General features: G+C 49.0%; 1 protein-coding gene across 3 annotated transcripts in view; it reads right to left on the minus strand.

Annotated features, from left to right (window-relative positions):
* Window positions 1–1,143: 1,143 nt before the first annotated feature.
* Window positions 1,144–25,345, minus strand: part of ARHGEF37 (Rho guanine nucleotide exchange factor 37) — a 48,207-nt gene continuing 24,005 nt past the window's right edge. For all 3 annotated transcript variants that reach the window (XM_075900219.1, XM_075900218.1, XM_014581080.2), the window contains 11 exons: window positions 24,477–24,600; window positions 23,543–23,690; window positions 18,153–18,352; window positions 12,724–12,854; window positions 11,889–11,993; window positions 9,323–9,433; window positions 7,281–7,610; window positions 6,027–6,155; window positions 5,455–5,650; window positions 4,222–4,394; window positions 1,144–3,543 (listed from right to left, as the gene is read on the minus strand). In XM_075900219.1, coding sequence (XP_075756334.1) covers window positions 3,310–3,543; window positions 4,222–4,394; window positions 5,455–5,650; window positions 6,027–6,155; window positions 7,281–7,610; window positions 9,323–9,433; window positions 11,889–11,993; window positions 12,724–12,854; window positions 18,153–18,352; window positions 23,543–23,690; window positions 24,477–24,600 — 1,881 coding nt within the window. In that variant the 3' untranslated portion in view covers window positions 1,144–3,309. The remainder of the gene's footprint in view (window positions 3,544–4,221; window positions 4,395–5,454; window positions 5,651–6,026; window positions 6,156–7,280; window positions 7,611–9,322; window positions 9,434–11,888; window positions 11,994–12,723; window positions 12,855–18,152; window positions 18,353–23,542; window positions 23,691–24,476; window positions 24,601–25,345) is intronic.

The raw sequence follows: 25,345 nt of genomic DNA on the forward strand, positions 1-25,345 counted from the left end.
GAGTGAAGACCCAAGAGCCTGTACTCAGTAGAACAGACAGGGGGGCTGCATGTAACCACCTCAGTGGGACTTGGCTGGGGCTCACCAAGAAAGTCTCAGTGCTTGAACAATAATGGAAAGGACCACAATTCCGATCTAAGATCGGTCCCCCCACCCCACCCTGGGGTCTGTCGGGCCCTCTGCTTCATAGTGCAAGGGGCTGTGTCCTGCAGCAGCAGCACCACACTGGAGTTCTGCTTGGAAACTGCATCCCTGCAGCTCATTAGGACCCCTTAATGTGTCTTCCATAAGCACCAACCGGAGCTGCCTCAGCTGAACAAGTGGCATTGCAGAGGAGCCCCAAGCCACTTAGGTGTGGGACACGGCGTGGCCTACCATGGCAGAGCCTCCTCTGCAAACTGTGGCCTGTCCCCACCCGCTGTCAAATGTGCTGAGGCAGAGTGCTGGAATTCAGCAGCAGCGTGGCACAGCTGAGCCATCTAGTGGCCAAGCTATGAATACGCAGTGACAGAGCATTAAAGGATTCATGTCGTCAGCCCCAGAGAGCAACAGCCTCACTGCCCTTCCTAACCAGGGCATGCTTGCAGTGCTCCCGCCCTTGTGTTGATAATATACAAACAATCTGAAAGAAACACCCACCAGCCATGCTGCTCTCTGGCCAGAACCCCAAGCAGCTGAGTCCTGTTGTGGTGATGTGGAGGGGATGCCTGTGCCATGTTAGCAGTGCCCCGTGCCTGCCCTACCCACCGCTGAAGTCCAAACCATGACCGTTCCCCTTCAGCCACAGTTACTATCATTTAGCAGCTCAGCGGTATTTCCCCCCACGTGCCACTGAATGAGGCATTTGGTATCTTATCCCCATGGATCGAGCAAGTTTGTTATGTGTGTAGCTTTATATATGGATGACACATCAGAATATTATTCAACACTGAGTATTATTAGTAGTGCCATTGCTAGCTCCACCAGTACATCACGAAGGAGATCATTTTACAGACGAGGAAGCTGAGCCACATGGAGGGGAAGTAACTTGCCCAAGGTCACCCAGCAGGCCAGTGCCATAGGCAAAATAGATCTCCTGAGTCCCACAGTGTTGTATGCATTGGGCAACACTACTCATTTGAATGATCTTTTAAACATACCAGCTGCCGCCATGAGCTTTTATTTAAAGTGAATGTAGTGCAAGTCTAAGGTGCTGGGCTTCGAGCCCTGGAAAATGAATGGGCAATAGCTGAGCAGACTTCCCCCAGCACAGTCCATCTATGGGCCAGAGAAGAGTTGAATCTCCAGGGCTCATTTGATCTTTGCTCTCTCTGCTGAGATGGCTAGAAAGAGCACCAGCTTGTTCCAGTTGCGATGGTGCTTTCAGGTTGTAGACATGTGTTTGCTAGTCACGCTCTCATGTCCCAGCTGCATTTCAAAGAGGCCACCAAACAGCTGTCCAATTCAGGCTGGAGGTCTCCATTTGCCTGGGGTGCCTGATCTAGATGCTGACTGGGTTTTTTCTCCATTCAACCCAACACTCTTCTCAATGTTATTAGTTTCAGCAAATCACAACAAAGGGACAAGACATGCACCCACAACCCTGCCTGTCTTCTAATAAAGCAAATAATTATAGAATCGTAAGATTGAAAGGGACCTTGAGAGTTCTTTTTGTCCAATCTCCTGCACTCATGGCAGGACTAAGAATTATTCTATATTATGCCTGACAGATTTTGTCAAAGCTGTTCTTAAAAATCTTGAATGATAGAGATTCCACAATCTCCCTAGACAATTTATTCCAGTGCTTAACTACCCTGACAAAGATTTTCCTAATGCCCAAATCTAAGCTGCCCTTGCTGAAGTTCAAACCCATTGCTTCTTGTCCTATCCTCAAGGAGAAAATTGTTCTTGGTAACCTTTAAAACAACTTTTTATGTATTTAAAAACGTATGTCACTCCTCCTCGGTCTTCTTTTCTCACCTAAACAATTTTTTTTTCAAATCTACCCTCGGGGTTATGCTTTCTAGACCTACAATCACTTTGGTTGCTCTTCTCTGGACTTTCTTCAATTTGTCCACATCTTTCCTGATCTTTCCAGTGAAGTACTAAATCAGTGCTAAGTAGAGGAGAAGAATGATTTCTCATGTTCTGCTTATAACACTCCTTGTTAATATATCCTAGAATGATGTTTACTTTTTTTTTTGCGCAACATTACATTGTTCATTCAGATTTAGCTTGTGATCCACTATGATCCCCAGATCCCTTTCCGCACTACTCCTTTCTAAGCTGTCATTTCCCATTTTATATATGTATCCATTTGATTGCGCCTTCCTAAGTGAAGCACTTTGCATTTGTCCTTATTGAATTTCATCCTATTTCCCTCAAACATTTCTCGTTTGTCCAGACCATTTTGAATTATGACCCTATCCTCTAAAGTGCTTGCAGGCCCTCCCAGCTCAGTATCATCTGCAAATTTTGTAAGTGTACTCTCTATACCATTATCTAAATCACTGATGAAGTTATTGAACAGAACCAGACCCAGAACTAATCTCTGTGAGGCTCAATGTGATATGCCCTTCCAGCATGACTATGAAGTATTGATAACTACTCTCTAGGAGTAGTTTTCCAACAGTTATGCATTCACCTTCTAGTAGTTCCATCTCAGTTGAATTTCCCTATTTATTGGTGAGGTTATACGAGACAGTAGGAAAAGCCTTACTAAAGTCAAGGTATACCACAGCTATAGCTTCCCCCCCTCCACAAGGCTTGTTACCCCATCAAAGAAAATTCTTAGGTTGCTTTCATGCAATTTGTTCTTGACAAATCCATGCTGACTTATTTATCAGCTTCTAAGTGTTTGCAAATGGATTGCTTAATTGTTTGCTTCATTATCTTTGAGTACTGAAGTTAAACTGACTGGTCTGTAATTCCCCAGGTTATCCTTATTTCCAATTTTATAGATGGTCACTATATTTGTCCTTTTCCAGTCCTCTGGAATCTCTTCTGTCTTCCATGACTTTTCAAAGTCATGGCTAATCGCTCTGATGGCACGAACACAAACATAGCCCCACACTCTCATACCCTCCTGCATAACACAAGAGGCACCCTCAGACTAACACACACATGCACACACACACTCATCTGCATGCAAAGTTCCCTGTGCAAAATTCTGTGACCGTAGCTTTTGTATTTTCTATTCTCAGCCCTGTGTGACCTCTTCATTTCCTTGCCAGCTCATTCTCCAGCCTTACGCATTGCATGCCAAGCCTCTTTGAGGAGACGGGGTGGGTGGGAGAGTGGACTGCTCATTCCTAAAAATTGATTCTGCCACTAGGTTTGCTGAGTTGGTAGAGACCAAGCAGGCAAGCTCCAACTCCCTGACTCCTGGGTGGGGACCATCATCAGGTAACTGGAAGGTACGTAGCCCCGCTGTCCGTTTACTTCCACCAGGCTCCATTCCTTGCTTCCCTTCTTATCATGAGGTTCCAGCACTGTCACGGGCTGCCCTGCCTGAAGACTGACCTCCTGGGGGCTCCTGGCTGTGAACGCATAACCTGCAACCACCTGGAAAAGGCAAGGAGATCAGATAGGTACAGAAAACCCTCACTGGAGAAAAGATCCAAAGGGAAGCAGGACATGAGGGCTAAAGTGATGAATGCAAGAATCCCACTCATTTAGGCCATATCAATTCAGAGAAGTGTACACTGTACACAGAGGGACAAGGGTGTGGAATTTCAGAAGCCCTGGCTACCTGTTTGCTTCTCAATTCAAGGAGTGAGTTACTGTCATTTAAGCCATGAATGCCCTGGGCCACACTCTGAGTGATGAGACAGACACAGATCAGTGTTGCAGCCAGGTCTACAAAAGGTAAAAATAACATTACAAACCAAAGGACATTTATAGTTGTTTGTGCCCAGGGTTAATCAAATCTCATCTGATCATTGCAGAGGTCAGGAAGGTCTTTTCCTCTAGCTCCAGCTTTGTACAACGGTCAGTTACACATAGGAGGAGTTCCTTTTTCTGGGATAGGGAATGCCAAACTAAATGGGCTCTGGATCCAGTCTGCCCTGTTCATTCCCAGCTTCCTTGGATGTGGTTACGCACATACATAACCAAGTAAGTCCTGTAGACATGTGTGTATGTTGTGAGTGTGGCTGTATGTGCTTCCTCCAGTCTTGTGCAGTATGTGTCCAGACAGCTATATGCACAGAGGTCGGTGCCTGCAGATGTCTCCGCACTCACCTGGAAAGCTGGAGGGGCGATGAAGACCTGTGGACTGGGCCCTTCGGGTAAGGTGTAAGAATGCCGTCTTCTCTCAGCCCCAGTGTCTGGCACCAGCATCTGCATCCTGGGCTTTTGACTTTGGACCAAGTGATATGGTTGGAGTTTCCCAGCCTGGACGTACCCTCGGTGACCTGGCAGGACACACAGACTCGGTCAGGCTGGCACCAGTTCCCTGCTGCCAATAGCATGCCCTTTGGTGGATGGATTTGAGCATAGGAAAGAAGGAAGGGATGGTGACTGGTGCAAGGCTGCTCAGCTCTGCCAGTGAACCTCTCTGCTATTTGACTGCTTGACCCCACCATGAAGCATCACAAAGGGATCCTGAGATATTGCTGAGTGCAGGGGACCAAGTCATGGAACATCACAAATTGGGCAAACCCTGAGCATTATGCCCTTTGACTGCAGGCATATTAGAATTGAGCAACAATGGGTTTGGCAAAGCCAGTGGTGGGTCACATCTAGCTCTTGTTTCATCCAAACCCAGGAAGTACAGGCTGGGTGAGATAAAAGGTTCTGCTTCAGGCTAATCACCAAATACACACTTGGAACAGAATCACAACCGTCTGCTTTCTCAGTACATCAAGCTCTGCCCCGTGAGTTCCACCAGCAAAGCTCTGATATATTCCCATGCAAGCACACAGTCCAGAGCTACAGGACTAGAGTGTGATACAGGACAGGCTTCCCAAAGGACCATGGATCTCCGTAAGGTTGCTCCAGACAGAAAAGACATGCAGCCCATACTCCAAGCAGTCTCTGCTTCCCCAGAAATTCCCAGATGGAAGCCTCCATTGGGACAGTTCACCAGCACACAGCACTTTACTTTCTCAGACCATAGTTCTCCCTCCTGTTTTTCACACCAGCATGAGGGACCCTTGGGGTACGTCTAGACTGTGGTGCTATTTTGGGATACCAGAGGTATCCCGAAATAGCTATTCCACAGCTTTTGAACCAGCCTATTTTGAAATAACAGGCTCGCTATTCTGACGTCCCTGTAACCCTCACTCCATGACGGTTAAGGGATGTTTCAGAGTAGCGCTTTATTTCAAAATAAGGTATTTCAAAATTAGATTGAAATAAGATACGCAATTTGCATAGCTCAAATTGCATATCTTATTTCGTCCTATGGGTGCAGTGTAGATGCACCCTGGGTGTCATGGGAAAAGAGGAAGTTCCTATAGTCCGCACAAGTACCTCCAGCATCCACTAGCCATCGGTTAGTGTTGCCCTTGGTGTCCACACCATGCAGGAGAGCCACAATCTGTCCCCTCTGTAGGGTCAGGTCCAGATCTTTGCTGCCACTGATGTTGCTTGTCACCTGGTAGAGCTTTTCTGGGCCATGTTTGCTGACAAGTGAAAGGACCCTGCGCTCCTCAGCAGGGCTAAGAGGCTAATGGGAGTAAGACAGGGAAAAATCGAGTCAGAAAATGTTTCCCACTGTGAGATCTTGCCCCGAGTGTGTTTTCTTTCTTGATTATTAGGGGTTATGTGATGAGTGGCAGCAGGGTGAGGAGCTCCTGTCAGTTGCAGTTAAACATCTGATCTGCTTTTGGGTATGAAGCTGGGTCTCCAGGGCTGTAGTCTGATGTGGAGAATTCCCTGGATCTCCACAATTACCAGCCATCCATTGTCAAGGAGTCAAAGCCCTCTGCATTGCAGTTAGCTATCCCCAACCTCACTTACTTTCCAGTGAGGTGTTCTCCTGCATTTGTGACCCTGAGAACTTACCTCAATATCTCTAATGGGAGAAGGTGTCTGGCTCCTACCTGTATCATAGGACTCGGCGTGACCTTCTCAAATTTCTGGCAGAAGGAGTTAAGCTGAGCAGTAGATTGGCTTAAAGTGTCCTTGACCATCTTCCAGAAAGTGGGCATGGGGATGTGGCTATGTGGCAGCTGTGGAAAGAGACCCTGGGATTAGAGATAGTGCTGAGGGAGAAGGGCTGTGCAGAGAAACATCCATGGGAAGGCTATAAGGAAGAGGGGGAGTATAAGTAAAGGGAATCAGAAACCATGAGAGACCAGGAGTTTCTACATGTAGGTTGTGTCTAGACTGGCCAGTTTTTCTGGAAAATCAGCCACTTTTCTGGAAAAACTTGCCAGCTGTCTACACTGGCCGCTTGAATTTCCGCAAAAGCACTGACTTCCTACTGTAAGAAATCAGTGCTTTTTGCGGAAATACTTTGCTTCTCCCGTTCGGGCAAAAGTCTTTTTCTGAAAGACTTTTGCGCAAAAGGGCCAGTGTAGGCAGCAGAGATTTCTTTTCCGCAAAAAAGCCCCGATGGCGAAAATGGCGATCGGGGCTTTTCTGTGGAAAAGCGCATCTAGATTGGCACGGATGCTTTTCCGCAAAAAGTGCTTTTGCGGAAAAGCATCCTGCCAATCTAGACGCTCTTTTCTGAAAATGCTTTTAACGGAAAACTTTTCCGTTAAAAGCATTTCCGGAAATTCATGCCAGTGTAGACGTAGCCTTAAAGAAGCCTGAGCCCCCTCCTCAACAAAAGCTGCTCCTGTCTGACTTTGAACTACAGCCCCTTGCCATGCATGCAATGGCCAGTGATGCCCTAGGGTCTTAGGGGAAGGCTCCAAGGAGATGAGGAAAATTCTGGTTTGATCAGATCATCTCCACAGGACAGGAGCTGTTCTTGTTCTGCATTTGTATAGCATCTAGCAAGAGAGGCAGGTCTATAACTAGGACCCTTGGCAGTACCACAATCATAACCATCAGTGGGCCATGTGGAACTCCCTCATATGGGACAGGGCCATCCCTAGCAGTCTAGAAGAAGCAACTCCAGCCCACCCACAAAAGGGAAATGGACACATGCAAATAAATGTGTGACCTCAAGGGGGAGCTCAGTGTAGCTGCCTCTGTAGAGTCAGGGCAGGAGGAAAGACCCTGCTACTTAGGATAAACCTCTTCGGCTGCCCCCTGCCGCCCCATCTATGGGGGTCAGTGGTGTAGCTTATCTACTGAGGCTACATACAAGAGCCCCTAATGCATGTGCTAGCTCAGTATATTACCTGGGCCAGCTCTATTTCTGCCTCTTGGAGCATCTGCTTGGCCAAGTCCCTCTGAAGGGCCACAAGTGAGTACAGTATCTGCTTCAGCCACTGCACGGCCACGTGGTTGAATGTGGGGAGCTCGGACAGCAATAGAGCGTTGATGGCGAGGTAGGTGTTCATGGTGGCCTCCTCATCATATGTCATGTTGCCTGTCTCACTCTTCTTCTCCTCGATCTCCTCATAGTCCAGCAGCTTGTCCAGGCGCTTCCTGATCAGCTGTTGTGGCCCCTTCAGAGTCTCTGACAGGCTGCAGAGCGGCTGGTAGACCAACTGGTCCAACCGTCTCCTCTGTTGGAGAGAATCCAGAGGCACCCCTGTGAAATCCTGTTGTCCCCAAATCTGCCAGGCACATAGCAGCACCCCAGCCTAAACATCAGGAATAGCATGGGGGACCCTTGCAATTCATGCTCTCCAGTCCTGTCATAAATGGTATGTTGGTGCCCAGCTCTCCTGCGTGGCTGGTGGCCATGAGAGAAAGGAATTCTTAGGTCTGCAGAGAGAAACTTCTGGCTCCTACTCATTTGATATAAGAGGAGCTTCCATTAGGCTCAACAAGGAGGCCCTTTGCAAACAGACCCCAGGCAGCTCTCACTAGTTACCAGATTCCACACATGATTTGTATCTTCTCAGGCACCTTTCCACCCATAGCCAGATACAACAACAGGTATCCTTCCCCAAGGGTTTATTAGAACACTAAGAACCACCAACCCACCCAGCTAATTCTGAGTCACTGAAACTGCAGCAGTGATCAGTGTGGGACAGAATGTAGGAAGAGCAGGCTTCAGAGGGTGTTGAGTCCCTGGCAATAAGTAGGCATCATGGAATGACATAGGCATGGTGATAGTGAGGTTGGGGAACATTTGTAGTGATAAGCCTAAATTTTGATTAGGGGGCCAGGGATCCTTCAGAAGTGGTGGGAGGGCTGGAGCTGAGGCACACGTTCCCTGTGGAAAAATGTTCACCAGCAGGTGTGATGGATAGGAGGAGTGCTGTCCAGCATTTGGTGACGAAAGGATTAAACTCAAGTAGCTAGCGGGTGCTGGCAGAGAGCCTGGAGAGCCAATGGCTGAGGGTGTTGAAATTTGAATTAAAAAGATATACCTGCCTGCTGTTTTCTTTGTAAGAGTTTTTAAGCTAGGAGCTGGCAAAATGAATTGAACCAGGCAGAACTACCATGCCTACAAGGAATACTGGGCATGGAAATAGATTGGACCTTGAAGCACAGATCGTGAGTAGATGGGGGGAAAAATGTATATTAGTCACGATCAGGTTACTTTCTTTGTTTTGTTGTTTGATTAAACTTCTCTGTGCTAAGTCCATGTGCCCCCCATTCACTGTATCTAAGCTGCACCCAGAGATACCATTTTTTCTGTGTTTTAATCTGTTCTTTTCTTAGTTGCTCTGTAATACCTAGCAACCAAGTATGCTTTATCATGTAAAGCTTTTTTTATTTATTATTAAATAAAATCACCTTTTTTTAAGGCAATGATTTGATTCTCATATCCTGGAAGGTAGCAGGAGGTCTGTATGTGCATGCCTAAGACTGAGAGGTCAGCTATCAGAGATTGCAGTTTGTTTTCTCTTTTTTTTTCTTCAAGCTCTCTTGTGGTAAAAGAGCTTGGGGTACCTCTCTGGAAAAAGTTCAAGTGCTTCTTCCTGGGTCTAAGAAGGGGATGTTTACACTTGATGGTGGCAGCCTATTTCCCAAGGCCAGGGAATATCTAACCTTTGGGAGTTTTTTTAAGCAGAAGCCTATAGAGGTAAGGTATGTAATGTCTCTTGAGGGCCCCCACCTCCCGCACTCGAAGTGCCAAAGCACGGGGAACAGCCTTGACAGCAGGCAAGTCCAAAAGCCTTTGTAATTGCCTTTCCTATGGGCCTCTCCTCAGATGCAGCCCTGCCCTCACTTCTAGCTGTAGGCTAAGGAGAACAGCTCTGGGTGGAACCCGCAGGGGCATCATTTAAGCTCCCTGCCCACACAGATGTGACACGGCACTCACAAACTCTGGGAAAATGGTGCGATGGAGCATTCCTGCCAGGCGGCGATACTGCTGGGCAGCGCCCTCTTCCATTTCTAGCTCACACTCATGTGGTTTGGAAAGGAGGAAGACCTGGGAGACAGGAGAAAAAGGGACAGAGAACCTTTGAACTGTCCATCTGTGTTCAAACTTGGCTGTGTCAGCCTTCCCTGAAGGCAAGTTCAGAATGCAACCTACCCTGTTCAAGCCACTTGTAAACTCCAGGTACTTATCGTTTCTTCCACCCAACCTCCTGTCTGCTTTTCTTTGAGAGTAAAACTACTGCAGCTATCCCACATCCTGCAGTGTTCAACACCAAGGCACTCAGGCTGATGAGTCTAAACTGCCTCCAATAATAAAGCAATGGACTCAGCCTGGCATCTCGAAGTTACCCTATATACGAAGCCAGTGCTCCAAGCAACTCTAGTAGCAAGCCAATTTGTGCGTTCAATGCTTAGGAATGACACCCAGATCAGGGTGCAAACCAGGTGCAAGAGCCCCCCTCCAGTAACAAACAGGTGTCTGCAGCCCAGCGATCACAAGAAACCCTGCAGAAGTCCAAATCCACTCCTGGTCTGAGATCTGGCTGTCAAGTTTCCAGGGCTGTTGCACTCTCCCCTGCAGCAGTGTATCTGGGGCCATTTTGGTACTCCCTGGCACACGGAAGTATGGGGGCGTGGCTACTGTGAACTCTCATGCTGTCCAGAGGACTTAGCCTGAGATCATATAACCTCAGGTTCTCTGCCAGGAGGTGGAGACTGGGGAGCTCATGCGAAGAGAGAGGTGGCTCACAAATGTCCCCGGTCCAATACTGTGACAGCCTGAGCTCCTAGAGGCTTTGGTTCGACATCTCCCCTCACGGACAGCATCTCTCCCACGGCTGCCCTTCAAAGGCAGCATTCAATCCTGAGGGGGGAATCCAACCCGTAAGGATTTGGCCTGGCTCAGAGATAAAAATCCCCTGCCCGCCAGCCATAAGGACCCCTGCCTGAGGGCAGCTGCTGAGGTGACTGGAGCTCTTAGCTCTGCCATCCAGATGGGTTCTCTTCCTCTTCAGAGGAATACTCTCCAATCCCCTCAGTCTGTGAGCTGTGTACTGTTCCTAGCAGGGCTTCCATGGAGCACTACCCAAGAGTGCCAGGCTCAGACTGGGCTAGCGTCTCCTCCATCCCAAGTGCGCCCTTCTCTCCCCCACCCTCCACCGGAGGAGGTCACGTGCAGCTCCCTTTCAGGCCCTCTTCACTACCGAAAAAGTGGGAGCCAGAAGCAGTGACTATGATGCGGGGAGGGATCTTTGTCCCCGCAACCACAGTGTGGCTGTTGTTTCTGAGGGCTGAGCTACACTTGAGGCCTGTGGAGGCTCCTGTGGGAACACTGCAGGGTTTGCTGGGTTTGTTTAGAAGGTGATTTGTCTCTGTGCTTGTGGCTGAGGGACTGGCACGTGCAGCTGGATGAGGGATTAAGGAGCTGCTAAGCAGCCAAATGGTGCATTAGGAGTCAGGTCATTTCCATGCAGAGGATCATATCATCTCAGGCTTACCAGGGGATTTCCCCGGGGCCGGGATGGGGCACATGCAACATACAGCTTCCCAGCAGCCTTAAGTCCCTGAGGAAAGAGTATCTGATCACAGCCCTGCCCAGATAAGCCACTGAGCATACTGTCCTGGGTGCTCAACACTATTCCCTGACTCCTGGTGCCATGGTGTGAGAACTAGAGTGATGGCATAGTCCTCTCCGGGCTTCCAGCCAGTCCCCTGCTGCCAATACAGGGTTGTTCTCTGGGGCTTTTTCCAGGCTAGTTTCAAAAGTCCCAAGGAATGGGGCTTCCACCATTTCCCTGGCAGACCATTCTGAAAACTAGTATCTCACTGGCATCTCAGCTATTCAGCCTCTGTTTCCTTAGTTCCACGCCCCCCCCTCCCCAAATTCCCGTCTTTCTTTAAGCCCCTCCCATATTTATGAAGAGCTACTCAGCCCCTTCTCCTCCTCTTTTAGCTTAGCCCATTTAGCACTTTTCATTGCTCTTTATGAGTCCCTCCTTCCAGTCCCCTGAGCTTTCTGGGTGCTCTTATCTGAGCTCCCTGCAGTTGGTCAAAATCTACCAGGCAACTCCCTGTCTAGAGATGAAGGCAGGCCTCCAGGACAGCCTCCAGGACCAGGCCACCTTCCACAGAGAGATGGCACCTGTGGGAGGGCTGAGAAGCAAAGAAAGCCAGGGCAGTTGCTTGCTGTGTCATCCTGTTTATTTATTCCTCACAAGGTAAACTTCTCCCCCGTGCAGAGAATCAGTAAGGCCCAGGCATCATTTCAATTCAGTTCAGCGTGGGGACTTTAGAACCCACAGACCTTACATGACCCCTGAGAGTCCTCTGCACTGGGGTAGATTTCACCCATCAGAAACTAGCCCCCAATCCCGCCAGGTGCTGAGCACCCTCAACTCTCATTGGTTTCAGGTGGAGTGGAAGGTGCTCAGCCATCCACAGGAGCTTGCCTGGACTACCTCATAGGATCTCTAACCCCCAAGCATTATGGGATGAGTAGGCTTTACCTGTAAGTTGTCCAGGTAAGTGGCTATGTTCTCTTTCAGCTCAGCCGCACAAGATGCCAGGGACTGAAATTTTTCCTCCAGATAGTCAAACTCTTTATCCTCTGTCTGAAAGTCAATGGGGAGAGGATATAACATGAGCTAGTCCAAGCAGGGACAGTGCTCCTCCAGACCAGTGGGATGCGCTGGATTGCAGCACCAAATGGAGTGACTCGGACAATACTTAGGGAATACAGAGGGGAAAAATCCTGGGAGTTTTGCCATGGGCTTCATCAGACTCAGAATGTCTCCCAGAATATACATGAATGGTAGTAGAATCATGCAGGGTAGAGGCAAGGGACAGAAAGGCTTTTAGTGTTTTTTGGCAAACACACCAGCCAGAGCCTACAGTAAAGATCCACTCCACTGGGTTTGTTTCCCTTACTTGAGATCCTCAAGGGTCCCTCATTTGAGTCCCCCAATCCATGCCTTTAGGGTTAAGCAAGCTACCTCCACAATGCTCCATGGTTTTGCATACCAAGAGCATGAATCAGATACCTGAGCTCAGACCACTAAGCCAACTTTTAAATTTGGGACAAATGAACTCAGGCGAGTCACATGAGGACATAAGAATCTTATATGAGGTCATGAAGCACATGATCTCAGCATCGATCATCCTAGAACCTCCGTGTAGTTTGACACGTCACATTTACAAGCCACAGAAACACCACATGTGACAAATGAGGTGCTTTCAGTAAGTGGCCTTGCTGCCCTTGCTTGAAGAGTTTTCCTCCACCTGTGTAACTAGCACACACATACTGTCTGCTTCCTGGGAGCTGGATGTGAGCAGGAGCCTCACCTTGGGCACAATGCCAGCTTCGTGCATGAAGAACCGGCTCAGCCGCGTGGTCTTCTTGGCAATGGAGTGTTTGTTGAGCCGTCCAAGGCGCTCCCGCAGTGTCAGCTGCTCGACTTTGTTGTATTTGGTAGCTGCCTCAGGACAGAAGGGGAGGAAGATAAACAGGTGAGGGAATCAAGAAATATCTAAGCCCTGGATCCCTGGCAGGGATCTCATCTCATTCAGTTCTTTGGGGCCCAAATGCAGAGCAGTGACCCCTCCTTTGAGGGAGGGAGCATGACAAGCTGTAAATCACCTACCTGTTTACTCCATTACTTCCTGTAGCTGTCCCCTGGATACTGTTACCCTCCCCCATGCCTCTTAACTTTCTGGCCAAGGCCTGTCTCTTGCTGAATGTTTGTGCAGTGTCTAGCACAACAGGGCCCTGATCCCCCCTGTATCACAGGTGCTACTGTGATAGAATCATAGAATTGTAGAACTGGAAGAGACCTCAAGAGGTCCTCGAGTCCAGTCCCCTACCCCAGTGGTCACCAACCAGGAGATCAGGATCTACCAGTAGATCTTGGAGCCTCTGACAGGGGATCCTGACTGGTTTGGCTAGGAAGCTCTCAAGTGCTGGCACCTCAGTTGCCCCTCCATCCATTGTCAAGCTGCTCCTGCCCTCTGCCTTGGAGCTGACCCTTGGAAGCCTCCTGCTTGTGTGCAGGGTGTAGGGGGGGGGGGGCTGTTGCCAGGGTGTCCCTCCTCCCCCCACTCCTATACTCTGTCTCCACAGAGTGAAGGGGATGGAGGGAGCTGGCAATGCAAATCTCTGTCACTCACACACTGTGTGTGTCTCTGTCAGTCTCACAAAACGCACTGTCCTTCCCTCTCATCTCCTGACCCAACACGTACTTGGGGAGTTCTTGCTACTTCTTTTTACTGCTTGCAAAGTGGGTTAGTTTTAGTGTTTGACTGGACTGTGCATTTCATAACTTTCATTTCTCTCTTATGCTTAAATTTAATTCTTTGAGTACTAAAACACCTCACTGGTCATGTCTGGAGTAATTGCCCCTAGGGTTGGTTGGGCTCCTAGAGGTGGCTGGCATGTCCCTGCAGCCCCCTGAGAAGGTCAGAGCAGGGGCTCTCCATCCTTGCCAGCAGACACCACTCCTGCAGCTCCCATTGATCAATAATGAAGAACCATGGCCAGTGGAGTCAGTGCCTGAGGGGCAGCACATGGAGCCATTGCTGTACATGCCAGCTGCTTTTGGAGGGGAGGGGGGCTGGGAGCTGCCTTGGCTCTGCTGCTCTATCCCTGGGGCAGCTGTCTAATTGCTCCTAGGGTGGGCAGGACTTGAACCCACCCCTCTGTGCTCCCCTAATCCCTAGTCCACCCCCCTACCCTACTCTACCTTCAGTGGGTCCCTTATCCTGTGTCTGGTCACTCCCAGGGTGGGCAGAGGGGGTGGTTTGAAGGTAGGGAGGTGGAGTGGGATCTCCAGTCAACTTGAGGATGAGCATTAGCCCCTGGAGCACAGGCCGGTGGGCTCAATCCCGCCCCCCTCCACCCACTCAGGTAATGGCTGGGCCGCCAACACAGGCTGCCTGAGGGATAGACCTGGCTCACATATTAGGGAGGCAGGATAAGGGACCTGCTGAAGGTAAGGTAAGGTGGGGGAATAGAGCATTTGCCTGCAAAATACAGCGTGGTGGTTTAAGACCAGTCCTCCTTAGGCAGCCCCAACCCATCCTGGGAGCAACTAGACACAGGAAAAGGGACCTCCCACCCAAAGGTGGGGTGGGCTCGGCTCCTGAATGGACCAGGAGATACAGCACTTGCCTAAGGAGAACAGGATTGTGGGTTGGAGTCTTTGCCCAAGCCCTGCCCATTCTGGGAGCAACCAGACAGCCAACACAGGATAGAGAACCCACCAAAAGTAGGGAGATGAGGAGAGCTCAGCTCTGGAGTGGCCTAGGGCATTCACCTGGAAAGCATAGGGCAGTGGGCTCAAGTCGTGGCTGCTCTGGGAGCAGCTAGACAGCTGACCCAGGCTCCTGCACTAGGAAAGCAGGATAAGGGACCCCCTGAAGGCAGGGGAGTGAACCCTGGAGTGTCCCAGGGCAGTGCCTCTCAACCAGTGGTCCAAGCATTCTTAGGGGCACTGAAGAGAAGCCTGGGGGTACATCAACACAACTGAAATTTGGAGAAAACTGAGTTTTTGTTTTAAGTTTTACAGCATTTTATTATTTTTGTACTTTTTACACCCAACTATTCCATCACCCACCCAGATACAATTAAGTTGTTTAAACAAACGTGTTGCAATGGTAAAAAAGAAATTGTTTGTGTGAAAACTGTAGGTACTGGGAGGTACTTAATTTTTTTTTAAGGGATATTTTATAAAAAAAAGGTTGAGAAACACTGGCCTAGGAGATAGGGCATTTGCCACACGCCCAAGACTAGAGCCTGCACCCGTACCCCAATGAGGGTAGATTCAGGGAGGAAGGGCAATAGAGCAAGCAGGGTGAGGCCACAGAGAAGGGAGGAAGGAAGCTGAGCAAGGGTGTTTGGGTTGGAGGTAGATCTTACATTGCACTACATTGAAAAAGTGATTTTGTGGTTAAAAAGGTTGGAGACCACTGCCCTACCCTCACAGCAGGACCAAGCACTGACTAGATGATCCCTGGCAGGTGTCTAACTTGCTCTTAAATATCTCCAGAAATGGAGATTCCACAACCTCCGCTAGGCAATTTATTCGAGTGTTTAGCCACCCTGACCGTTAGGAAGTTTTGTCCAACCTAAACCTCCCTTCCTGCAATTTAAGCCCATTGCTGCTTGTCCTGTCAGAGGCCAAGGAGAATAAGTTTTCTCCCTCCTCCTTGTAACACCCTTTTAGATACTTGAAAACTGCTATATGTCCCCTCTCAGTCTTCTCTTTTCTAAACTAAACAAGCCATTATTTCAGTCTTCCCTCATAGCTGCTCATAGTTTCTAGACCTTTCATCATTTGTGTTGCTCTTCTCTGAACCTTCTCCAATTTTTCCACATCTTTCTTGAAATGTGGTGCTGAGAACTGGACACAATACTCCAATTGAGGCCTAATCAGTGCAGAGTAGAGCAGAAAAATGACTTCTCGTGTCTTGCTCACAACTCTCCTGTTAATGCAGCCCAGAATCATGTTTGCTTTTTTTGCAACAGCATCACACTGTTGACTCATGTTTAACTTGCAGTCCACTATGACCCCTAGATCCCTTTCTGCAGTACTCCTTCCTAGACAGTTACTTCCCATTCTCTATGATCGAAACCAGAGCCAGCCCAAGGTACGGGCCAGCCGGGCTACCGTCTGGGGTGCCCCATTGTAGGGGGTGCCAGGCTGGGCAGGGACAGGGCCGCGCATACACTGGGCACCTGGTGCACTCAAATGGCTCGGGCTGGCCCTGAGCGAAACAGATTGTTCCTTCCTAAGTGGAGTACTTTGCATTTGTCCTTATTAAACTTCATCCTGTTTACCTCAGACCATTCCTCTACGTTGTCCAGATCATTTTGAATTTTGACTCTCTCCTCCAAAGCAACCCCACCCAGCTTGGTATCACCTGCAAACTTAATAATCGTACTCTCTAAGCCATCATCTAAATCATTCATGAAGATATTGAACAGACTCCTGCAGAACCCCTTCCAGCATGATTGTGAGCTGTTAATAACTACTCTGAGAATGTTTATCCATCCAGAAATAATAGGACACAACAATAGTAAAACACAAAGAAAGGATCACAGGAAATGTAACGTTACTCTAATCAGACTGATTAGTGGAAAGAAACAGACTTCTCAAATCACTCAGAATATTCAGACATAACAGGCTGACATTTTAAAAGAGGGGTGAGGGATAATTTTTGACAGGGGGCCACTCCAAGATTTTGGAAAGTGGTCGAGGGTTGCACTCTTCCATGATATTAATGGAGGAGATGCAGGGTCTGGGATGGAGGTTGGGTACAGAATGGAGCTTGCGGTAAAGGATTGGGGTGAAGAAGGGAGAATGGAGTCTGGGAGGGAGTTGGGATGAAGCAGGGCAGGGGATTGGGGTTCAGGGGATTGGGGTGTGACCTAGGGTAGAAGGGGATTGTGATCTGGGGCAGGAGATTGAGGTGCCAGATCTGGGAGGAGATATGGGTATAAGAGGGGGACAGGGGGTATGGGTATGTTCAGTGGGGGCAGGGTAGAGAGTTGGGGCAGGAAAGGGCTGGGGTGCCAGAGGCAGGCTGTGGCCAAGAGGCTTACTTGCCAGCTGCCAAACTAGCCTGCCTGCCTCCCTGCAGAGCTTAAAATGTTTCCCAGCCAGCCTGCCTGCCTATGTGCTTCATGAATAACTGAGCAGAGGAGAGGGGGGATGGTTCTTCTTAGCTGCCTGTTATTCCAGTGTTTCCCAACTTTTTTTGGCCAAGGTACCCCTTTATAATTTCGAGGAACCCCATCAGCAAAATTGGTCGAGCAAAAAGAGGAAAAAAAAAAAGAAAAAAGAAGATAACTGTCTCTTTAACGGGGGGGGGGGGGAGGAGGGAGTTCCAAGTTCTCACTGAACCCTTACTTTCACAGAGCACTATTTGGGAAACACTGTGTTACTCCAACAAACAGCTCACATTGGCTGGGGTGTGCCAGAAACTGGCCTGTGGGAATGTGCTGGGGGCGGGGTGACTCCTAAAACTTCCCCGCTCCCTCCAGTTTTAAAACAGAAATGGAGCCCTGCAGCTGCGTTTCTGCACAGTGTGCGGGACAAGAAGGAGAGCCTGCCTGGGGCTCCCTGCTCACTCCGTGAGCTGGCCAAAGCCATCCCATGGGCTATATTTTGCCCAGGCCTGTTTTAAAAACTGCTTGTAGTTTCATGCCTGCAAATCACATGGCTAGGACAGAACTCTGGCACTAATGACTGGCTGCAGAAGTCATCTGCATGCTGCTAGATAGTATTCAGTGTATTCAAGTGAATTGCCTGGTTGAATACAAATAATTTAGAAAAGAAGAAATAAAAAAGAATGTTACAAGCTTGTCTGTATTTTGCACCATTGGGTAGGGTGACTTTGACTTTTACTGCTCTGAGACCAACAACAGATAGGTCAGTTTCACCTTCTCTTTTAGTCATTTTCAGTTCAAGGCTTCCCCACAGGCTGCAGTGTTTGTTCTGCTATTGGGAGTGCTAGTATAATAATATTCACCTGGTACCTTGAAGCCATAATGAGATCAGGACCCCAGCATGCTAAATGCTGCTAGAGGCTGTCCCAGTCTGGAAGAGTTTACAATCACAACAGACAGAGGCTGTTGTTCCTCGGCAGGTTAAAGCCAAAAACTAAAAACTCTTTTCAATGGAATAACAATGAGTGGAGATGTTTCTGACTGATCTTAGGTTTTACAGACCCTCCATAATCCTGACAAGCCCTCTAACTTGCCAGTTCCTTCTCACCTACTTCCTTGCGCCTCTTGTACTCATTGATGTTGGTGTTCATCTCGAGCATCATGCTGGCTGCGCTCTGCAGGGCAAAGTAAGCTTTGTCACTGGCCGGTGTATTCTCCAGGATCTTCTGCAGCAGCAGCGGGTACTTAGTGACCCTCTGCACTGGCATCACCAGGAAGAAGCTCAGGTCTGAAGCACCAGTGTGAGATCTGCATGAGAGGCAAATGGGGAGAAATATGAGAATCTTGAGTGCAGCTGAACTCGTGGGCTACGTCTACACTGGCCCCTTTTCCGAAAGGGGCATGCTAATTTTAAACTTCGTAATAGGGAAATCCACGGGGGATTTAAATATCCCCCGTGGGATTTAAATAAAGATGTCTGCCGCTTTTTTCCAGCTTGTAGAAAAGCCGGAAAAGAGCATCTAGACTGGCCCGATCCTCCGGAATAGGTCTTTATTCCGAAGGATTTCTTATTCCTACTTCAAAGTTCAGATGTGCCCAGTCATGAGGGAGTGACTGGGGTGGCAAATGGGCATCTGATGATGCCTGTGATGAAATGAGGGCAATCACCTTCAGGGAAGCTCCATTTCAGAATAAGGTCCCAGGCTAATCGCCTCCACCCCCTACATCCATGTGATGTGTAGCAGACACCCCCACTACCCCACACACAGACCCCTAATGGCCCAGTAGTGTAGAGGGCAGGATCCTACGTGCACATCACAGATGGGCAGTGCCATTGTTCCCATTTTCTCTTCAAATTCACCGCTGGATCCTCAGCTGCTGAAAATCAGCATCTCTGTAGCTCCCCTAGTGCTGGAGCTTTGCTGATTTATACCAGCTGAGGTCCTGGCCACCTACACTGGGGAGCTCAGAGCCAGGTGTTCAGGGATTTCCTGTCTGTGAAGCCCAGATCGCAACCTTCCCAAACCTGTGAACTGCCACCCCTCATAGCCATGCCAAGCAAGAGAGGAATTTCAGAAGGGTAGGGGGGAGCAGCCGTGTGCACTGGGACATGACTTGCTTTTCATCCCATTTCCCAGCCTATCCGGAAGTGAGAGGAAAGTACTTGCATACTGTGCATGCCTCTTACACCTGCCTGGTGAAGGGAGGGAGCAGAGGAATAAATCACGGCATGAAAGTACTTTTTCCTCACTCCCTGATACCCAGGGAACAGGATGAAAAGCAAGTCATGTCCCGATGTGCATGGCTGCTGTACCCCCTACCCTCCCGAAAATCCGCCCTGGAGGCCAAGTCACTGTGATGACCATCTCTGCCAACACCACCCAGGGAGTGACAAAAAGAGACAGCCAGTCACTGAGGGATTTCCTAGCCTCAAGAAACAGTGCCATGCCTGGGAGCTTGGTGAAGGTAGGACTGGGGGAGGCAAGCCCCCAGCCCCACCTCCAGCTCCACCCCTTCCCATCCCTGGCCCCCAATGGGGAGGCAGGGCAGTGTGCCACAGGCGTCCCCCCCAACCACAGGGAAGGGAGGTAAGCAGGTGGGCATGAGCTTGCCCCAGAGCACAGGGAGAGCGGGTGCTGGGGGCAGCAACACTCTGCCCCCAGAATGCCTACAGCAGGTATTCTGGGGGTGGAGTGTGGGCAGGGCCATGCCTGGTGGTTTGGGAAGGCAGAGCCTTCCCCCTCCTAGGCTACTGGATGTCCATGGTGCCATGCTTGTTTAGGGAACAGGTTCTGGGACCGATTCTTGTCTTGGGGATAGAGAGAGGGAGGGCTGGGGGAAGAGAGACAGCCAAGCGACGAGCTGCGGTTAGCAGAGTGAATGCTGCAGCAGGCTGACCAGCCTCTCTCCCTGCAGCACTGTTCACTCTGATTTGTCATGTTGAGATCCAGAAATGGAGTTCCAGGCTATGAGGCAGAGTAAGAAACTCCAGCAGCCCCCTCTCCTGCAGTACCCAGGCATCAGTGCCCTGCTTAAGAGCATGACAAGGGAAGTGAGAGTGCCAACAGCAAACCAATGTCAGCTCTTGCCCTGGTCATGCTGAGGGCAACCTGCAATTCACCAGCAAGCCCCTTTCCACATGTGGGCGAGGAGTCCCTGTTTGCTGGCTGTGGGAGGGGAGTAGGCAGGTGCTGCTCTCACTTATCAGCCTCCCTTCTAGTCCAGTCCAAGGCAAATGCAGCTCAAAGCAAGGGGTAGGATTTGTGAACCTTTCCTGGCAATGAATTAATACCCCCATCCATCAGGTGTGTCAGGGACAGCAGTGGCATCCCGAAATGCTGGGGAGTGCCCACCCCCACCCCTTCTTCTCCCTGTCCCCTTCCAACATCCTATCCTGTCCAGTAGGACTAGATGGGTCTCCCTTCTGAATTTGTCAAGGCTGTTTCTCAGTCAGCCGCAAGGGGGCAATATTGAGGCAGGATGGACCTGTCATTAGGAGCACATGGTCAGATAGGGTCAAAGCGCTGAGAATGCAGTTAGTCAGGGTCTCCCACCTGACCACAGGTGCCATTTATGGGGGGTTAGGAGGGTCAGCAGTCCCCCTAAAGTTTGAACCACTGGATTTCATATCTGAGGTTTGCTTAAAGGGCATGCCTTCCTGCAACCGGAGTTTGTGCTGCTCCCAGCTTTGCCTCTGGAGTAAGCAAGATGATTAAGACAACAAAAGGCTTTGTTATTCAAGAAAAACTTGTGTTTGTTGTTTTTCCAGTCGCAGACTCACTGGGCTGTCCCTCTGAGGCTTGTCTACTCACTGTCTTTTTTTCTTCCTCCCCCTCCTCTCCCTGCCCCCTTATTTATTCTTGGATCTGGACTTCCAACATTCCGGTCATCTGAAGAAGTGGATTGTACCCACAAAAGTGCATGATACCATCTACATGTTTTAGTCTTTAAAGACTTTAAAGTTCTATTAGACTATTTGTTGTTTTTAAAGTTTTTCCTGTTACAGACTAACTCAGCTACCCCTCTGAGGGTATGTCTACACTACCCCGCTAGTTCGAACTAGTGGGGGTAATGTAGTCATCCGCAGTTGCAAATGAAGCCTGGGATTTGAATTTCCCGGGCTTCATTTGCATGAAGCCGGCCGGCGCCATTTTTAAATGCCGGCTAGTTCAAATCCTGTGCCGCGCGGCTACACGCGGCATGGAGTAGCTAGTTCGGATTAGGCTTCCTAATCCAAACTAGCTGTACTCCTCGTTCCACAATATACTGGATTTAGAAAAGGTACAGAAAAGGAAACAGAAATGATTAGGGGGGAAACAGCTTCCACAAGGAAAGATTAACAAGACTGGGGCTTTTCAGCTTGTAAAAGAAATGACTAACAGGTGAGGGGATATGTTAGAAGTCTAGAAAATCATGAATGGTGTGGAAAAACAGAATAAGGAAATGTTATATATTCCTTCACTAACATAATACAAGAAGCTCACTCAATGAAATATATAGGCAGCAGATTTAAAACAAACAAAATAAATTATTTATTCCTGGTCAACCTGTGGAACTCCTTGCCAGGAGGAAAGGCTCAAACTATAACAGGGTTTCAATAAGAACGAAATAAGTTCAAGCAGCATCACAGGAGCATTCTGGCTTCTAGCCAGGATGGGCAGGGATATTGTCTCTAGTTTCTCTTTGACAGAAGCTGGGAATGGGCAACAGGCGCTGGATCATTTGATCATTGCCTGCTCTGCTCATTCCCACTGGGGCATCTGGCATTGGCCACTGTTGGAAGACAGGATACTGGGCTAGATGGACCTTTGGTTTGACCCAGTATGGCCGTTCTTATATCAATTATAAAAAAAATTAATTAATGAACATTGCCTATCTCCTAGAACTGGAACAGACCTTGAAAGGTCATCAAGTCCACTCCCCTGCTTTCACAGCAGGACCAAGTACCATCTCTGACAAATATTTGCCCCAAATGGCCTCTGCAAGGATTGAACTCACAACCCTGGGTTTAGCAGGCCAATGCTCAAACCACTAAGCTATCCCTCCCCCATATAGAACCCAAATGTTTTTGTCCCCTGCTGTAACGAACTAGATCCCACTCCCTTTCCAAAGCTGAAATACAGCCCAGAGTCCTGACAGTGTCTGTCTGTCTCTCTCTCTGTCTCTCTCTCTCTGCAGAATTAGTAACAAAGTAAGAATATACATTAAAAATGTCAGGCTAACCAGTGTCCCTTAAGTGACTTGCCACAAGATTCAAAGGGATAGCCAAGTTATTCTGTAACTGGAAAAACTTAAGAAACAATGAATAGTCTAGCAGCACCTTAAAGACTAACAAAACATGTAGATGGTATCATGAGCTTACATGGGTACAATGAAATGCCACAAGATGTCATCTATGTTAGTACTGAAGCTGAGTGGGTCTAATATTTATATAATTTTCTTTTTTGTATATAGGAATTAGATACAGTTCTCCTGTCAGCTAATTGCTAAGCTACCTGCCAAAAAACTAGAATTTTTAATTTCCTTAATAGCCCCTGGAAAGAGGTGATGTGTATGTGTATGGGGAGGGTGGATGGGGTCAGTCCCCCACCCTCAATTTGCTGCTTGGCTTCTACTGAGCATGCTCAGTAACACTGCTGAATCCGCTGTCCTCATTCTGCTTCCCCCTCATTCTCTCGCCCCACATCACAACATGCACAGGTCACACACACACACACACACACACACAAATTTGAAATGGCATCCCTGCATCTCACAAGTCAATGCAGGGCTATCAGGCTGCCCCCTAAACTACTCTTTGGTGCCTGTGCATGTTCCCTGCTGATGGTCCCTGCCCCACTTTTGTAGGGAAGGTGAATTATTCAGGTGTGAAGGCAGCTCTCCCCCATGACCCCATATTGGAAGGAGATTTCACCCACCATACTTGAACACTCCAGCTGAGCTACCAGATACCACCAAGGAGAAAGGAAAATCCAGCCTTTGCCAAGGTTGGTCTCTGGAGATCACTTTCATCAGCACGAAAGGAAAGGATTGGGTGCTCTCAATTCCTGAGTCACAGTTTCCCGTGGAAGAATCAGTAGCTCTCTGGGGTGGCCATAAGCCATCATCATTCCTCATCACCTATCTCCTGCTGAAGCAGAGTTACTCAGTCACTTGCAAATGAGTCTTCCCCATATCTGGGGAATGTCCATAAACCACAGGTCAGTGCTTCCTACAGAGCACCACGGCAACTAGGTAGCTAGAGGACTGAAAGAGGTTGTGGTGTAAAAATGGCTACCAACCCCTGTCCGGGTACAGGAACCAGCCAGCTGGCTGAGGACATGTGGCCCCAGCAGCAGCATCTCTGGAGACCGTCTATCAGGAGGGTAGGGACATCCAGCTAGTCTAGCCAGTATACACTGAATGTGCTTCTAAGGCGTGCCTAGTGCATCGTGGATAGAGTACCAGTCCGGCCAAAGCACGTAACTTCATCATGAGAGCTGGGGAACAGGTACTTACACTGTTGTGTTCAGGGTCTCCACAATCTCCTGCTGCAACCTTGGGTCCTTCCTGTGACTCTCCACCAGCACAAGGGCTTGCTCATAGCTGGCACAGTAAACATTATAGACACTTTCCATCTCCTCCTTGAATTCTTGGAATAGGGCACCTGGGCAGCAAAGTTACTAGAGTCACACTGGAGAGAATCCCCATTCACAAGGGAGGGACTGCCTCACCTTGCCAGCACAGTCTGGCCAGCTGGGTCAAAAAGAGCCCAAAGACTGAATGGATGTGGCAGCCTAGAGGAAAAAACCTCCAAGCTGAGGCTGAGGAACAAGGCAGGTCAGAGTGTGGAGGAAGCCTTTGAAGGCTGAGGCAGAGATGGAGGGCTCCACTCTCCCCACCACACACGCAGGGGAAGTTCCTCCTCACCCAGCTGGAAAAGGGAACACGAGGAGCTGGAGAGCAAACAAGACACAGCCACTCTAGGCCTGCCCCAGCCAAATGTAACAGAGCAACGAGCATCACTGCCTCTGAGGCACTCCTCCTAACCTGGCTGTGATGTCCCCCCACTTGCTCAGGTAGGTCTGATCTTGAGCCTCGTGCAGAGTGTGTTCCCCAGGGTTAAGCTCTCAGCGATTACACTGAGCTAGTGAAACAATCCGCTTTGATTAACACACAAGACCCAACAGTTCCTTCCTTCAGGCTCGGGATCCCTAGGAGAAGCAGGACATAAGTACAACTCATGCTGGCTGCAATGGAGCTTGATGCCCTGGATTGCTGCTCATGCCACAAGGCTGGCTAGGTCTGCCAGAGCTGCAGACAGCTTGCCAGGGGTGATGGCTGCTGAGGTGAAGCAGGCCCTTTCCGCCTGCAACTGCTGGGGAGCGACCATATCAGATTAGTGTTAGCCTGGCACACAGGCACAGGGCCACACTGCCACCTTCACACTTACTGATCAGAAGCAGCTGCTCAGGCCCCTGGCTCTCAGTTGCTTCCAGGCCTTTCAGGAATCGTTTGGATACTTGGAGGATGTCATCTATGTTAGAGAAAAGCCCTTCCAGGTCTATGTCAGGCAACTGAAAGGAAGGAAGAAGCCACAAGCAATCAGAATGAATTTGGTTCCAATTGGAGCATGACTAGAAACCAGCCTCCAGGCAGCCGTATGTGCATCCTTCAAGCCACCCTAAGAAGCTGCACAGAGGGCTGGCTGGAAAACTATTGCATTTCTCAAACCTTCTAGAAGTATCAAAATCTGGTAACATTCCAGGGTGGAGGCTCTGGGGGTGGGCAGGCACACAGGTGTCAAGACATGAGGGGGCAACAAATGGAAAACAACTTACACTCTCCAGTGAAATGTTAATACGATCATCAGAAGTTTAACTGAGTGAGATGCTCTGGTTCTCTGTATCCTGGCTTGATATGAACCAGGGACTTGAACGTGGGTTTTCCACATCCTAGACCAGGATCTTAAATGGCTGACTACAGAGTCAGTCTCTTTCCTGCACTCTCCATCCACTAAAAAACGATTTGAGTGCCAATGAAATGGCATCTGTCGATGGAAATGCTTTGTTGATAATATTTTGACCAGCTCCAGCTGCATGCACAGTTTTCCACCTCAGTTCAGAGCAGAGCATTCACTGCACTGCATGCCCTCGGTTGGATGGTCAAACACACACTGGAAGTTTGTATATATAAAAGCGGGCATGAACGTCTCAACAGGTAAAATCACAGCTGCAAGTTTATGGCTATTGTTGAAGCTGCCTCATGTCACAGGTAACTATGGGGTAAAACTCCTGCAGGGCATCTGCCACTCTCTGAGGA

Source organism: Pelodiscus sinensis, chromosome 17 (assembly GCF_049634645.1).
Source record: "Pelodiscus sinensis isolate JC-2024 chromosome 17, ASM4963464v1, whole genome shotgun sequence".
NCBI lineage: Eukaryota > Metazoa > Chordata > Testudines > Trionychidae > Pelodiscus > Pelodiscus sinensis.